The 14,962-nt window shown below is 45.2% G+C and overlaps 1 protein-coding gene across 2 annotated transcripts in view; it reads right to left on the bottom strand.

The window, feature by feature from the left end:
• Nucleotides 1-14,962, bottom strand: part of LOC140479765 (potassium channel subfamily T member 2) — a 723,557-nt gene that overhangs the window by 176,271 nt on the left and 532,324 nt on the right. For both annotated transcript variants that reach the window (XM_072573900.1, XM_072573901.1), the window contains one exon: nucleotides 521-649. In XM_072573900.1, the coding sequence (XP_072430001.1) occupies nucleotides 521-649 (129 nt within the window). The remainder of the gene's footprint in view (nucleotides 1-520; nucleotides 650-14,962) is intronic.

Below are 14,962 nucleotides of genomic sequence, written 5' to 3'. Positions count from 1 at the left end.
TTTTTAAAGAGGACACTAATACTGATCTGGGTTACAGCAAGGTATCACCAAGATAGAATACCACAAGTACACCATGGTTTGTTGACTTCTGTTTGTGCTCTCCTGGGAGGAGGTGAAGAAAGCACCCCTGTGGCACTCTAGAATATTGCACAGAGACTCAACTTTCAAATGGATTAACACAGACTCTAAACAAACTCAAAATGTTGCTCTTCTGTTCAAGTTTCTTTGAAGTTCAGAAATGTTATTCAGCTATCTCAGGAGAGATTCAATAATTATGCCAACAGAGATTTTGAAGTTGTCACTGAAACTACATTCAAAGATTAAAAACAACTAAAGGAAAATAAATACTTGCATTATATTTCTGTTTCTTCAAAACACTTTATTAGAAACATAAGAAAATGATTTATTTGCCTGAAATGAACAAATTTAACAAACATAAAAGATATTTTTGTCCTTCTTCAAACTGTATTTAAAACACTTTCAATTAAGGGTGAGTTTATAAATTAGTTAATGCACATACCTCTGATGTTGTGAGTTTTTGTGATTCTGTGCGATAAATACCAATAGGAATGTCCCCTGATGAGGAGCAAAGCTTTTGGTAAAGCCGGCCATATGTTCTGATCCATAGGTCATCCTCTGTGATTTTCATCTGTAAGAGCATAAGAGATGAGACTGTTCAGCAAACGTGGCCATGACATCAAGTTTATAGATTTTGCTGCACTTGTCCCATTGCATTGATTTGTCTGAGTTTAATTACAGTCAAGAATGTGGTTCTGGAAAAGCACAGCAAGCCAGGCAGCATCCAAGAAGCAGGAGGATTCCTGTTGAAGGGCTAATGCCTGAAACGTCGATTCTCCTGCTCCTCGGATGCTGCCTGAACTGCTGTGCTTTTCCAGCACCTCACTCCCGACTGATTTCCAGCATCTGCAGTCCTCACTTTCTCTGAGTTTAATTACAGACAATGATGGTTTCAGCAGAAACTAGGTTAAGGTAAATTAATACATTACCATCATTCAATCACTACACTAATTCAAACTTGAATCTGATTATGCCTTCTACTTCCGCACAGTCAAGAGAGGCATTTTTAGACACAATAATTAAAGACAAAAAAGTAGAGGCTTTCCTCCACATTATTTGACCATTCCTAATAAAGTCCTTGACTCTTCTCCAGAGGGTATCTTGGATTTAGTGTCATCATTGTGTGAATAACGTACAAATGCACAGCAGTTGACAGGCCAGGAACAACTTTCAACTGGACAACTGTGTTTTTTTCTAATAAAATTTGCATGCGTTATTTCATAGCCCTGCAGGAGCTGGTGTAAGGGCTCACTGCACTTTATTGCTGTTGTTCCAGCCCTGGATTTCTCTCTTCATTTTTCCGAAGGCTCACACCGCAGTAATTGCAAAAAGAATAAAGATGGACAAATGTGCCATTTGCTGTAATGCGTCTTTCAAGAGATTCAAGATGATTAGCAGACAGACTGACAGATCATCAACCAAATAACTATGATTAGCAGCCCAGCTGTTAACTGCTAAGCAGCACATGTATCTCTAGCCATCTCAATCAGCTGCCAGAGTGTATGTGAAGCTAACCGTGCTGAGTTTCATCCTGAGGCAGCTCACCCCAGGTATTTGCTTTGATAAAAGGGAGCTATTTCAACAAACTTGCAGCAGCGTCTTAACTTTCCAAAGTGTAGCAAAACTAAGCAGTTTGATCAGGCTGATGTGGAACAATTTTGTACTGGTTTTAGTCCTTACACTTCATCCAGTTTGTATTTAAGTCATTCCAGAGGAGGAGCCAGTGACGTTTGCTATGGGTTTCCAAGAGTATATTTTTTTGTTTCCATTGGGCATTCAGTCTTTCCTCAATTTCCTCGGATGAAGAGAATGATGCAAGAATGAGGAGAAGGTCTTGGGAGATTGACTTTCTAAATGAATTTCTGGACCCAAGTTGGATGGGGCCAAGTAAAGCACGGGCATAGTGATTGACTAGGACAACAAAGTGTCTCCAGAGCACGAGATGTGAGAGATTTTAATTTTCTAATGAACAAATGCTGATTTTGACTCCTGCCTGAAGTAGGTGGGAATCCTGTCATGGGCTGTGGGCAGGAAGTGAACTGGAGAGGGTAGGATTGCAGTATTAGACCAGGTGATCACAGAGAAGTAAACAGAAGTCAATGGTGGGGAATGGAAAAATCTGAGAGAATTGGAGGCTGGAGCAGTGAATGGTGGAAGGTGGAGAGGGTGCTATGAAAGCAAGGACAGAGGGGTACATGGTTTCCTCAATGAGAGAGTAAGAATGGCGTTTCAGAATTTCTTGGCCCGCAAGAAACTGGTAAAATTCAAAGTTACAAGCTTTCACGTGAGAAGGATGCAGGCAAGTTTGATACTACAGACCAGTATTTCAAGTCGGAGGAAACGTTTGGGAGTTGGGACTAAACCTGACATCACGATGCTGCCTTCACTGAAAACCACTATAGGCAAGTTCTTCCAGAGATTTATGGGCCCTTAAGGCAGGACCTGCCACCCAAGGCAGGAATGGGAATGGCGTGAGTCCACAGTGGGCTGATTAAAAACACCAACCTCTGCATCTCAATCTCCCAATGCTCCTGAGACACTCAGCAGTTTTGTTATACACAACCGATACCTAATTTAAGTACCCCTACCTCATCCAAACCTCATACCTCCTCTGTCCCTCAATTCTTAACCCTGATTCCATGATCTGCAGCCGCTCATTTTACTCACTGCAAACAAACAAGCTTTTCTGAGCAGCTTCTATGGAGAAAATGATTAAGCAGTTAAACTGCAACTTGAAGCTGTAAAACCTCCTGAATAAACACCTACCCTAGCAGATGGTCAGACTGTATATATCAATGCAATTGGAAAAATGATACAGTTCCACCTAGTTATCATGCTAAACTTTTCAACAGTTTGAAATGCACTCTATATCACTCTATTGATTAAATAGACCCTTCTAATTCATTTAAAGATATTCGTAGTTTTACAATGTGGATCTTTTACTTGTCATTTTGCAGAAGGAACAGTCTGTCAGACACATGGAGCTGAATTTTCCATTTGTTTGACCAAATGTTTTTGACTGAGATTCACAGCAGTCAGTCTAATGTCTGGCTTTTCACACAAATTCTTCTGCTCTTTTAGTTATCAATTATGCAACCAGCTATCTCCCATGGACAGGCTGGCTACCACCACAGAAAGCCAGATGCAGCTCACTTAGTGCCTACCAGATACGCGCAAGACAGACCGGCCCTCAATCACTGCAGCCATAGGTACACCGCATCAAGAACATGGGAGAGGGTGGTGAGGAACCTCGACTTCACTCCAAATGCATTTTCCTCTAATGGAGGCAGAGTGGTGCAAGCAGGCATCCATGGAGAAAAAGTCCCATATACAGGACACTGTCAGCAGATCTAGTCCACCGAGGCCCTAAAAGCCCCAGAAACAACCAGCCACGTCTTCCAGTCCAACAGGGCCAAAAGCAGAATGGACTCCCTCCATCCCAGCTGTAGGGCAGCAGAGGAAGAAGGCAGCATACTCAGGGCCCATAGATGGCATGGTTGACAAATTATTGGAAAGTTCTTATACTTTTGTAAACATATATATACTTGCTTTTTTAAACAATCTCTTGTCATCTCTTTGTCACTGTTGGAGCGGGTGAAGTCTCATATATTTGACACATGAGCAGCCTCCTCAGACATCCCAAAGCTGAAAGAAGTTGCAATGTGTTTCTCACCTCTCACAAGCAACCAACTCCTTCACTGCAAATATTATCATGAGATGAAACAGATCATTTAACAGTCAGTTGCACTTGGATGTGGACATCACTGAAGCGACAAGCAAAGATTGTAATACAAACCATTCAAATGGATGCCAATCTTGTCAGTGAGAGCAGGGAACCAGGAATGATTTCACACATCTCTGGAAGCGAAGGTCCACAGCGTCGCTCCGAAACTAGTGTGCTTCCAATTAAACCTGTTGGACTATAACCTAGTGTTGTGCGATTTTTAACTATCTATCAACTTTTCAAGGAAGTGTACTGCCACCTGGAGGAGGGTGATTGGCATTGGGCAGACCATTTGCCTAGTCTACCTCATAGTGCAGTGGTCTGCCAAAGAGAAGCTGTAGAGAATGCTGCCTCTCCTGGGTTAAACACTGTCCTTAAGGATGTCCAAGCACTTCAGCAAAATTTAGCAGTCTTTATGACCTGCCCTAATGTGAAGGCTAACTGGGTGACAGAGAAGCAACACAGATTTACTCCCAACCTGCTATTACAAATGACTTTGCTACACAACACCCAGGTATAATGTAGTGATTGAAGCCCGAAACGCCACCTACCCTTAGTATGTGATGTTAGTGCCCTGGCTCTCTTCAGTATTGCTTTCTCCTTATCAATAAATAGGGGACCTAGAAAGTGTAGATACTTGTAAGTGAGATTATTCAAAGATTCAAGATCCACCAGCCTCAGAGGAGTGTCATAACATTTCTGAACAGATTAGATTAGATTACCTACAGCGTGGAAACAGGCCCTTCGGCCCAACAAATCCACACCAACCCGCCGAAGTGCACCCACCCAGATCCATTCCCCTACATTTACCCCTGCACCTAACACTACGGGCAATTTAGCATGGCCAATTCACCTAACCTGCACATTTTTGGACTGTGGGAGGAAACCGGAGCACCCAGAGGAAACCCACGCAGACACGAGGAGGATGTGCAAACTCCACACAGTCAGTCGCCTGAGGCAGGAATTGAACCTGGGTCTCTGGCGCTGTGAGGCAGCAGTGCTAACGACCGTGCCACCATGCCGCCTACAGGTTGGTCAAAAGTAGCTACAAATCGGATGGATTCAAGTAACTTATTCAGCACCAGAAAAGTTCTAGCACTGAAAAGTAATCAGGTCCACATGCATTTTGGATTGACCAAGGCTTGCTTGCCATAAAACAAACAAATGAAAATAAGTTCCAATCCAGCTCATTCATGTCTGAAGAGTCTTGGTGAATTTCTACAGTACACCCTGTGGATGGAACACAGTGCTTCCACTGCCAGGGGGGAGTGGACAGAGTAAATGCTGGTGGATTTGGTGGTCGTCTGGTGATGCCCATTTGGGTGGCTGAAGGTGGAAGACGAGGGTGGCCATGGAGCATGCAGGGAACATGTGAGGATGAAAGAATTACCTGAAGACTTGTACATATGAACCTGGAGCAGTAGCTGGTCATTCAGCCCCTTGTGCCTGCTCTGCCGTTCAATAAAATCTAGATGGATCTGATTGTAACCGCAAATCCACATTCCTGCCCAACCCTGCTCATTTTTCATCCCCTTGCTCAACAACTATCTATCCAGCTCTGCTTCAAGGACTCCGCTTCCATCACCTTTTAAGAAAGGATTCCAAAATCTCACAAGCCTCTCAGTGAAAAAAAAACTTCATCTAATCTCTTTTTCAATGGGTGACCCCTGATTTTCAAACAGTGAACCCAGGTTTTTTGCTTCCTTCATAAAAGCAAACATCCTTTCTGCATCTACCCTGTCAAGCTCTTCAGAATCTTTTTTTTGTATCAATCAAACCAGTTCTTGTTCTCCAAAACTCCAGCAGAGGAAACCTCTGAACCGCCTCCAATACATTCACATCCTTTCTGAAATAAGGTAACCAATAGTGCACATTGTACTCCAGATGCATTCTCAGCATTGCCCTGAACAACTGAAGAATAAACTCCCTATTTTTATATTCAATTCTCCTTGAAATCCTCCTTTGAGAGGCATGGTGGCTCAGTAGTTAGACTGTTGCCTCACAGCGCCAGAGACTCGGGTTTGATTCCGGCCTTGGGCGACTGTCTGTGTGGAGTTTGCACATTCTCCCCGTGTCTGCATGGGTTTCCTCCCACAGTCCAAAGATGTGCAGGTCAGGTGAATTGGCCGTTGTAAATTGCCCATAGTGTTAGATGCATTAGTCAGAGGGAAATGGGCCAGGGTGAGTTACTCTTTGGAGGGTCAGTGTGGACTGGTTGGGTCAAAGGGCCGGTTTTCACACAGTAGGGAATCTGATCAATAAATAACAGCTCACTATCAGCTTTCCTGACCACTTGCTCAGCCACCATGTTAACCTTTTGCAATTAATGCTATGTTACGTTGAGGTTGTACAGGACGTTGATGAGGCCTCTTCTGGAGCACTGTGCACAGTTTTGGTCACCCCATTTTTGAGTTTAAGAGGGTTCAGAAAAAAATTTACCAGGGTATTGCTGGGAGTGGAGGGTTTGCGTTACAAAGAGAGGCTGGACAGGCTGGGATTTTTTCACTGGAGAATAGGAGGTTGAAAGGTGACCATATAAAGGTTTATAAAGTCCTGAAGGGTATGGATTTGGTGAATAATAGGTGTCTTCTCCATAGGGTGGGCGATTTCAAGATCAGGGTGGTGGGGGGGGGGCATATTTTTAAGGTGAGAGATGAAAAATTTTAAAAGAAGACATGAAGGGCCTTTTCTTTTTTTTATACACAGAGTGATTTGTGTGTGGAATGAGCTTCCAAAGGAAGTGGTGGGAGCAGTAGAGTTACAATGTTGAGTAGACATTTGCTTGGAGGAAGCTGGGTCAATCACAGGTAGGTGGGACTCGTTTAGTTTGTGATTATGGTCGGCATGGACTGGTTGTTCCATGCTGTATGTCTCTATGAGTCTACACACGAGGACACCTGGTTCTCTCTGCACTTCAGAGCTCTGCAATCCTCTGTTCTTCCAGCCAAGATCATCTTCATATCTTCTGACATTACACAATCTTTCACACTCATTTTAACTTATCAGTACCTTTTTGTAGCCTCCTTATATTCACTTCACAACACACGTTCCAATCTACACTTGTGTTGTCAGCAAACTTGGCAGCCATGCCTTCCGTCCCATCGTCTGAGTCACGAATATAAATACTGGTGAGGTTGCAGCACTGATTTTTATGGAACACCACTCACTACATCCTGCCAGCCTGAGAAAGGCCAACTCATGCCTACTCTCTGCTGCCTGTTAGTCGGTCACTCCTGTATCCTGGAAAAGCAAGCAGCAAGAGGATGCCACCAGGTAACTGCTTGAACTTTTACTTTGGTGAATTGGAATGCCTAGTTCGTCAGGAAGGGGATAAGAATTGGAAACTGTGCGGAAATGAGATGGGATTAGCTCTGATGGCAAGCTGTCAAATGCATGAAAAAGGCTTCTCATTTCCCATTTTTTTAACCGTTTCTCATGCCCTCCTGGGTGACCTATTTAAGAAAGGCCTTGTTGAATGTGTACCATCAGTAGGCCTCACACAGACAGGAAGGAATGGTCACATCCAGTGTCAGGCATGACCAAAGTGAGTCTATAGTTTTGGGAATTTGGGGGAATCATGGGACTTCAGTGCAGAGGGGAAGAGGTGCTTTTTGCTTGGTCCATAGCTGGCCAAGTTTTCTTTTTAAACAAAACAGGATAAATTGAAGCCCAGGATCAGGGGCCGAGAGCAAAAGAGTGACATCATAGGCAAACAGTAAATTCATTGGTTGCTGATCACTACTGAACTGACTATCCATTATAGGTTACTTTCAGATCAAAGATAGAAGGAAATACTTACAGGTTACAAACTAAAAGACCAGTGGGAACACTTTAAAAATCAAATTAAGAACTAAGTAATTATAATAGGGATGTTGGGCAATGTATTGGAACTGCATGCTGTGGGAGCTGATGGACCCCATTTTGGTTCGTAGTGATCACACTTGTAACAAGTGTTGGTTGCTTGAGGAACTCCGGCTCAGAGTTGATAAGTTGGAGTCTGAGCATTGAACACTGCGACACATCAGGAAGGGGTAAGAGTTACCATGGACAATGCATTTCATTGAAACTTACAGAATACTGAGAGGCCTGGATGGAGTGAACGTGGAGGAAATGTTTCCACTAGTATGAGAGACTAGGACCCGAGGGCACAGCCTCAGAGTGAAAGGATAACCCTTTACAGCTGGGACGGGGAGGACTTTCTTCAGCCAGGGGGTGGTTAATCTGTGGAACCCATTGCTGCAGAAAGCTGTGGAGGCCAAGTCATTGAGTGTACTTAATAGATAGGTTCTGGATTAGTGAGGGATTCACACAGGTTATCGGGGGAAGGCAGGAGAACAGGGTTGAGAAACACATCAGTCATGATGAAATGGCAAAGCAGGCTCAATAGACAAATTGCCTAATTTTGCTCCTATATCCGATATTCAACAGAAAACTCAGCCCAGATCCTACATCCTTCAATCGCAAGACTCCCACAACTCATTCTATTGAACACAGTTATAACTCATACTGCAGCATTTAATCATGAACTGTAAAGGAGACAAATAAAACATCTTACTTGTTTTTAAACACTTTGACCTGACAATCCATGGTTCGCACCCCTCTGCAATCTCTACGTGGAGAACATAACAGTGGCTAAGCTGGCCGCTTCCATGGAAATTTTAAAGAGTAACTTGTCTGGTGTGGGATCTCAATATCCTCACAGAGCTGTCAGTTCCATGCTCTATAGGTAAAGGGTGTGTTGCAGGGCTCCTCCCCTCCACTGCACTCAAGACCATGCCCTTCTGTTGTCCTGTTTGGCAGCCATTTCAGTCTTATGACCATTTGGTCCCAATTTGGGCCAGAAAATCTGGCAATCTGTGGTTAAAATAGGATTTGTATTCCTACAAATTAATTTGGACCTTGCCATCTACATTGGACTCCTACTTTTGGGTGCTGGGTGGAACTATTGTGCTCGATTTCAGGGTAATTATAAGCAGTAATGCATCTGGAAAATGGCTTGCATGGTCTCTTCTCACTGAGCAAGGGAATTTAAATTTCCTCTCTCTTATGTGACCCAATAGGATTTGTGTAATAAAGAAAATGTATTTCTCCCAAAGATTTTGTTTTGGATAATCAGCTGATTTTAACATAAAAATGGAATCAAACTATTCCCTCATCCTTTTGTGGGGAACAATCACCCTTGTGAAAACATGGAGAAATCACAGAGACACTTATTATGAGATATTAAACAGTTTTGAAGCCTGCTGCAAATGAGATTCAGTTTCAGCCACAGCTAACATGACGTTTAAAAGAATCCTGTGTTAAAGGAGGTTGCATGGATAAAGCAGACCTTACCAAAACTAGGAAAGGCAACTGCAAGTATCTAAATTTTAGATATTACAGGCATGAATTTCAAAACTTTCTGATAGTATTGCAAACAAAGTGAAAAGTTGATGAAAGCCATGTGATGTGCAGACTCTTAATGCATACAATGAACTGTAAAACTGTTAACCCAATATCTTTAACCATTAATATTTGAAAAGAAATATAATTCTAAAGGAGCTAGATGGCTTTTAATTGCCTACACACTAAAGGCACTTTTGAAATGGATTTCCTGTTACGAGAAAAATCCATTATGACACTAATTTAATTGACAACTTATTAACATCTTCCTAAAAGAGGCTATTTGTTGAAATATGTCAAGAACGAAAACATAAATAAGTCTCATGTAGCAAAATGGATGTCTGTCCACAGATACAAATTTGTATTTATATTTCAAACTAAGACTGTTGGCATGTGACCTCGCTGCTGTTGCTGTGAACACCTTTCATTATTGAGGAGGGTAAGTGATGGGTTCCAGCAGTATTGTAGGAATAGTGAAGAATTGGCTTGACAGTATCACCCGTCTAACACTCTTTATGTAGCACATGTATTTTATCAAATACAGTACAACCTTGATTATCCAAACATCAATTATCCAAATTTCAGATTATCTGATCAAGATCTCAACGTCCCGTAAAAATGGCATTAGGCAACTCAGCATTGTTAAGGTAAAAACAATGACTGCAGATGCTGAAAACCAAATACTGGATTAGTGGTGCTCGAAGAGCACAGCAGTTCAGGCAGCATCCAACGAGCAGCGAAATCGACGTTTCGGGCAAAAGCCCTTCATCAGGAATAAAGGCAGTGAGCCTGAAGCATGGAGAGATAAGCTAGAGGAGGGTGGGGGTGGGGAGAGTGTAGCATAGAGTACAATGGGTGAGTGGGGGAGGAGATGAAGGTGATAGGTCAAGGAGGAGAGGGTGGAGTGGATAGGTGGAAAAGAAGATAGGCAGGTCGGACAAGTCAAGGAGACAGTAACTGAGCTGGAAGTTTGAAACTAGGATGAGGTGGGGGAAGGGGAAATGAGGAAGCTGTTGAAGTCCACATTGATGCCCTGGGGTTGAAGTGTTCCGAGGCGGAAGATGAGGCGTTCTTCCTCCAGGCGTCTGGTGGTGAGGGAGCGGCGGTGAAGGAGGCCCAGGACCTCCATGTCCTCGGCAGAGTGGGAGGGGGAGTTGAAATGTTGGGCCACGGGGCGGTTTGATTGATTGGTGCGGGTGTCTCGGAGATGTTCCCTAAAGCGCTCTGCTAGGAGGCGCCCAGTCTCCCCAATGTAGAGGAGACCACATCGGGAGCAACGGATACAATAAATGATATTGGTGGATGTGCAGGTGAAACTTTGATGGATGTGGAAGGCTCCTTTAGGGCCTTGGATAGAGGTGAGGGAGGAGGTGTGGGCACAGGTTTTACAGTTCCTGCGGTGGCAGGGGAAGGTGCCAGAATGGGAGGGTGGGTCGTAGGGGGGTGTGGACCTGACCAGGTAGTCACGGAGGGAACGGTCTTTGCGGAAGGCGGAAAGAGGTGGGGAGGGAAATATATCCCTGGTGGTGGGGTCTTTTTGGAGGTGGCAGAAATGTCGGTGGCCTCCAAGCCCTCCGTTTTTTCCTCTCCAGACGTCCCCAACAGTACCCTTCCACTGACACTCTCATTCGTTTGGCCGAACTGGTCCTCACCCTTAACAATTTCTCCTTTCAATCCTCCCACTTCCTCCAGACCAAAGGCGTAGCCATGGGCACACGTATGGGCCCCAGCTATGCCTGTCTCTTTGTTGGCTATGTAGAACAGTTGATCTTCCGTAATTACACCGGCACCACTCCCCACCTCTTCCTCCGCTACATTGATGACTGCATTGGCGCCATCTCGTGCTCCCGCGAGGAGGTTGAGCAATTCATCAACTTCACCAACACATTCCACCCTGACCTTAAATTTACCTGGACCATCTCTGACACCTCGCTCCCCTTCCTTGACCTCTCCATCTCCATTAGTGACGACCGACTTGACTCCCATAGCTACCTGGATTACACCTTTTCCCACCCTATCTCTTGCAAAAATGCCATCCCGTATTCCCAATTTCTCCGCCTCCGCCGTATCTGCTCCCAGGAGGACCAGTTCCACCATAGTACACACCAGATGGCCTCCTTCTTTAGAGACCGCAATTTCCCTTCCCACGTGGTTAAAGATGCCCTCCAACGCATCTCGTCCACATCCCGCACCTCCGCCATCAGACCCCACCCCTCCAACCGTAACAAGGACAGAACGCCCCTGGTGCTCACCTTGCACCCTACAAACCTTCGCATCAACCAAATCATCCACCGACATTTCCGCCACCTCCAAAAAGACCCCACCACCAGGGATATATTTCCCTCCCCACCCCTTTCCGCCTTCCGCAAAGACCGTTCCCTCCGTGACTACCTGGTCAGGTCCACACCCCCCTACGACCCACCCTCCCATTCTGGCACTTTCCCCTGCCACCGCAGGAACTGTAAAACCTGTGCCCACACCTCCTCCCTCACCTCTATCCAAGGCCCTAAAGGAGCCTTCCACATCCAAAGTTTCACCTGCACATCCACCAATATCATTTATTGTATCCGTTGCTCCCGATGTGGTCTCCTCTACATTGGGGAGACTGGGCGCCTCCTAGCAGAGCGCTTTAGGAAACATCTCCGAGACACCCGCACCAATCAACCAAACCGCCCCGTGGCCCAACATTTCAACTCCCCCTCCCACTCTGCCGAGGACATGGAGATCCTGGGCCTCCTTCACCGCCGCTCACTCACCACCAGATGCCTGGAGGAAGAACGCCTCATCTTCCGCCTCGGAACACTTCAACCCCAGGGCATCAATGTGGACTTCAACAGCTTCCTCATTTCCCCTTCCCCCACCTCATCCTAGTTTCAAACTTCCAGCTCAGTTACTGTCTCCTTGACTTGTCCGACCTGCCTATCTTCTTTTCCACCTATCCACTCCACCCTCTCCTCCTTGACCTATCACCTTCATCTCCTCCCCCACTCACCCATTGTACTCTATGCTACTCTCTCCCCACCCCCACCCTCCTCTAGCTTATCTCTCCATGCTTCAGGCTCACTGCCTTTATTCCTGATGAAGGGCTTTTGCCCGAAATGTCGATTTCGCTGCTCGTTGGATGCTGCCTGAACTGCTGTGCTCTTCCAGCACCACTAATCCAGAACTCAGCATTGTTACCAGCCTGGCAGCATTATAGTGTGCATTGCCAGATAACCGAAGTATGTTCGTTAACCGGAACTCAAATTACTGCTTGTTTACGATCAGATCAGTAATCCAAACGATCAATTATCTGAACATAATACTCCCCACCCGTCTCATTCAGATAATCAAGGTTGTTTTGTCCCTACAAATAAACACTAACTCGAAATCATGCTTTTCAAATTGCTTTTACAGGTTACTCTTGCTGAACAGCCTATGCTCCAATCATATTTCATGATTTCTGAAGAAGAGCTCATGCCCGAAACGTCGATTCTCCTGTTCCTTGGATGCTGCCTGACCTGCTGCGCTTCTCCAGCAACACATTTTCAGCTCTGATCTCCAACATCTGCAGTCCTCACTTTCTCTTCCATGCTCCAACATTATGTGAGCTTGTCACAGCTAACCAATAATATTAAAAGTCGAATATTAAATTCACATGCCAGAACACCAGCATACAATTTAGCTTTCACCTGATTCGCTGCTGTGGAACAGAACAAGCTCTGGCTTTGATTCCACAGTATTGGCACAGCTCTAAACAATATAAAGTTTTGCAACAAACAATTGCTGTTGCAAAGAGTTTCGGGGTAATTTAGCAATTAAATATTAGATCCTTCACTGCTTAGGAAGGTTAGTGACTGCAAAACAAAATGGTGCAAGCTAGAAGAGGGCTTCAGCTCATCCCCTGTCTTGGCTGAACTGGTTGCTTCCCGTTAAGACAGCAGTTATCTACCACAATGGTACAGAGGGATAATTGAGTAAAGTTCCCACTCAGGCCATCCTCCATTTTATACGGAGATCAAACATGGCCAGGGTCCGAAGGGACTCGATGAACAAAGATCTGGACAACGGGGGAAAAAACACACCCAATACCACCCTCACCCTGACGGCCACCTTTGTGTGTGGCTGCATCAAGCTGTGCATGGATCCCCGGTACGCAAACACCAAGTGTCACTAGGTACTGAGGCTCTACCTGTCCCTAGTGTTGCGAAGGATGGGCTTGGCCTCGCTGCCGCGGAACGCTCCAAGTAGTTGGACCTTTCCGTATCACCTGTCCTTCATGGGGAAATTTATGAAGAAAAACACCTTTGACCACAAGTCCATCAGGAAGTGGTCAGCATGTAGTGTCCTTGAGACCCTTCGGGAAAAGCAGAGGGCGGATCCTATCGAGCGGTTCCCTGAGCACTCTGTCAAAGTCATCTGGCAGAATGCCTCATCGCCAGAACTTTCCAACAAGCACCAAGACATAGCTTGGCTGGTGGTGAGAAGGGCTCTGCCTGTGAGATCCTTTATGCACGCCTGGACTCTCAGCCGCACCGCACGCTGCCCTCGAAGCGGCTGCGGGGGGGACGAGACTGTCACACACCTCCTTCTGGAATGTGCCTATACAAAGGAAGTTTGGAGAAGAATGCAGTGGTGTTTGTCGAGGTTTGTCCCAAGCAGCTCCGTGAAGCAGGACTCCATGCTCTACGGTCTGTTCCCCAGGACGCACACCGAGACAAACATCAACTGTGCCTGCCTGGAGGATCATCAACTCAGTGAAAGATGCTCTTTGGTCTGCCCGAAACCTGTTGATCTTCCAGCTAAAGGAGCTGACCCTGACTGAATGTTGTGGACTGGCACATTCCAAGGTCCAGGACTACGTATTGAGGGACGCGCTGAAGCTTAGGGCAGCTGCCGCCAAGGCGCGGTGAGGAAAGACCACCATATAACGTCTGCTTGCCTAAGCACAGGGGCCCCACGCAGTAAGTGGGCCACACTGAAGCCTCAGCTAAATATATGGATAGTAAACAGATAGACCTGTATATACGAACGATTACTCGATCTCTGTCTGCAAAGAAATGGAATGTTTACATATGTATGGCATGACCAATTGTACAGATCATCAAGATATTTTATGAATAAAGTATATTTTTGAAATTAAAAAAAAATAATTGGGGAGGGTTCCTGACTTCAGCGACTCATGCTTTAAGTATTCGTATAGACACAGTACAACGGCATGGTTAGGCTTAGTCCTGATTGAGCAGCCTGCAGACATTCATAGTTGGGGGTTCAATGTCACCCTTAGGCGAACAACAGAACATGTTCACTCCTTGTGAAACTGTACCTCATCAGGTCGTCTTCAGAAAGAGAAAGAAAGTATTTGAAAAGAAAACAGTAGTCAAAACTAAAGACATGCAATACAATAACAACAAAATCTTCTTTATGCGCCACATGAAACAACATTACATTCTTCAGTCCCAAGTGCATTATAAACACAGGAATAAGAATGGTTGGTTCCAGTTCATCACCAACAATCTTGCGACAGCCATCTTATGAAGGCCTCATCTGCTCTTGCTGCTGCAAACTTAGTTCTTCTTTCATTATTACCAAGTGGGAATACCATGAAATTCACACTGAATTCTTTGCCTGTCATCCTGGGCAGAGTTTTCACAGGCCATTGGGGCTTGGCTCGGTAGAAGTCAGGGTCTGAAAGTCCAAGTTATCAGGTTGGGGTCATGATGCGATCCTGCCCTCTGCTGCATTTACCTTGGACGGTACGCAAGGCAAGTGGGGAACACCCTTTGATCTGTTAGTTGA

The sequence above is a fragment of the Chiloscyllium punctatum genome, chromosome 7 (assembly GCF_047496795.1).
Source record: "Chiloscyllium punctatum isolate Juve2018m chromosome 7, sChiPun1.3, whole genome shotgun sequence".
NCBI lineage: Eukaryota > Metazoa > Chordata > Chondrichthyes > Orectolobiformes > Hemiscylliidae > Chiloscyllium > Chiloscyllium punctatum.
The sequence above is the reverse complement of the archived record's forward strand: the minus strand, read 5'-3'. Positions and strand labels throughout refer to the sequence as shown.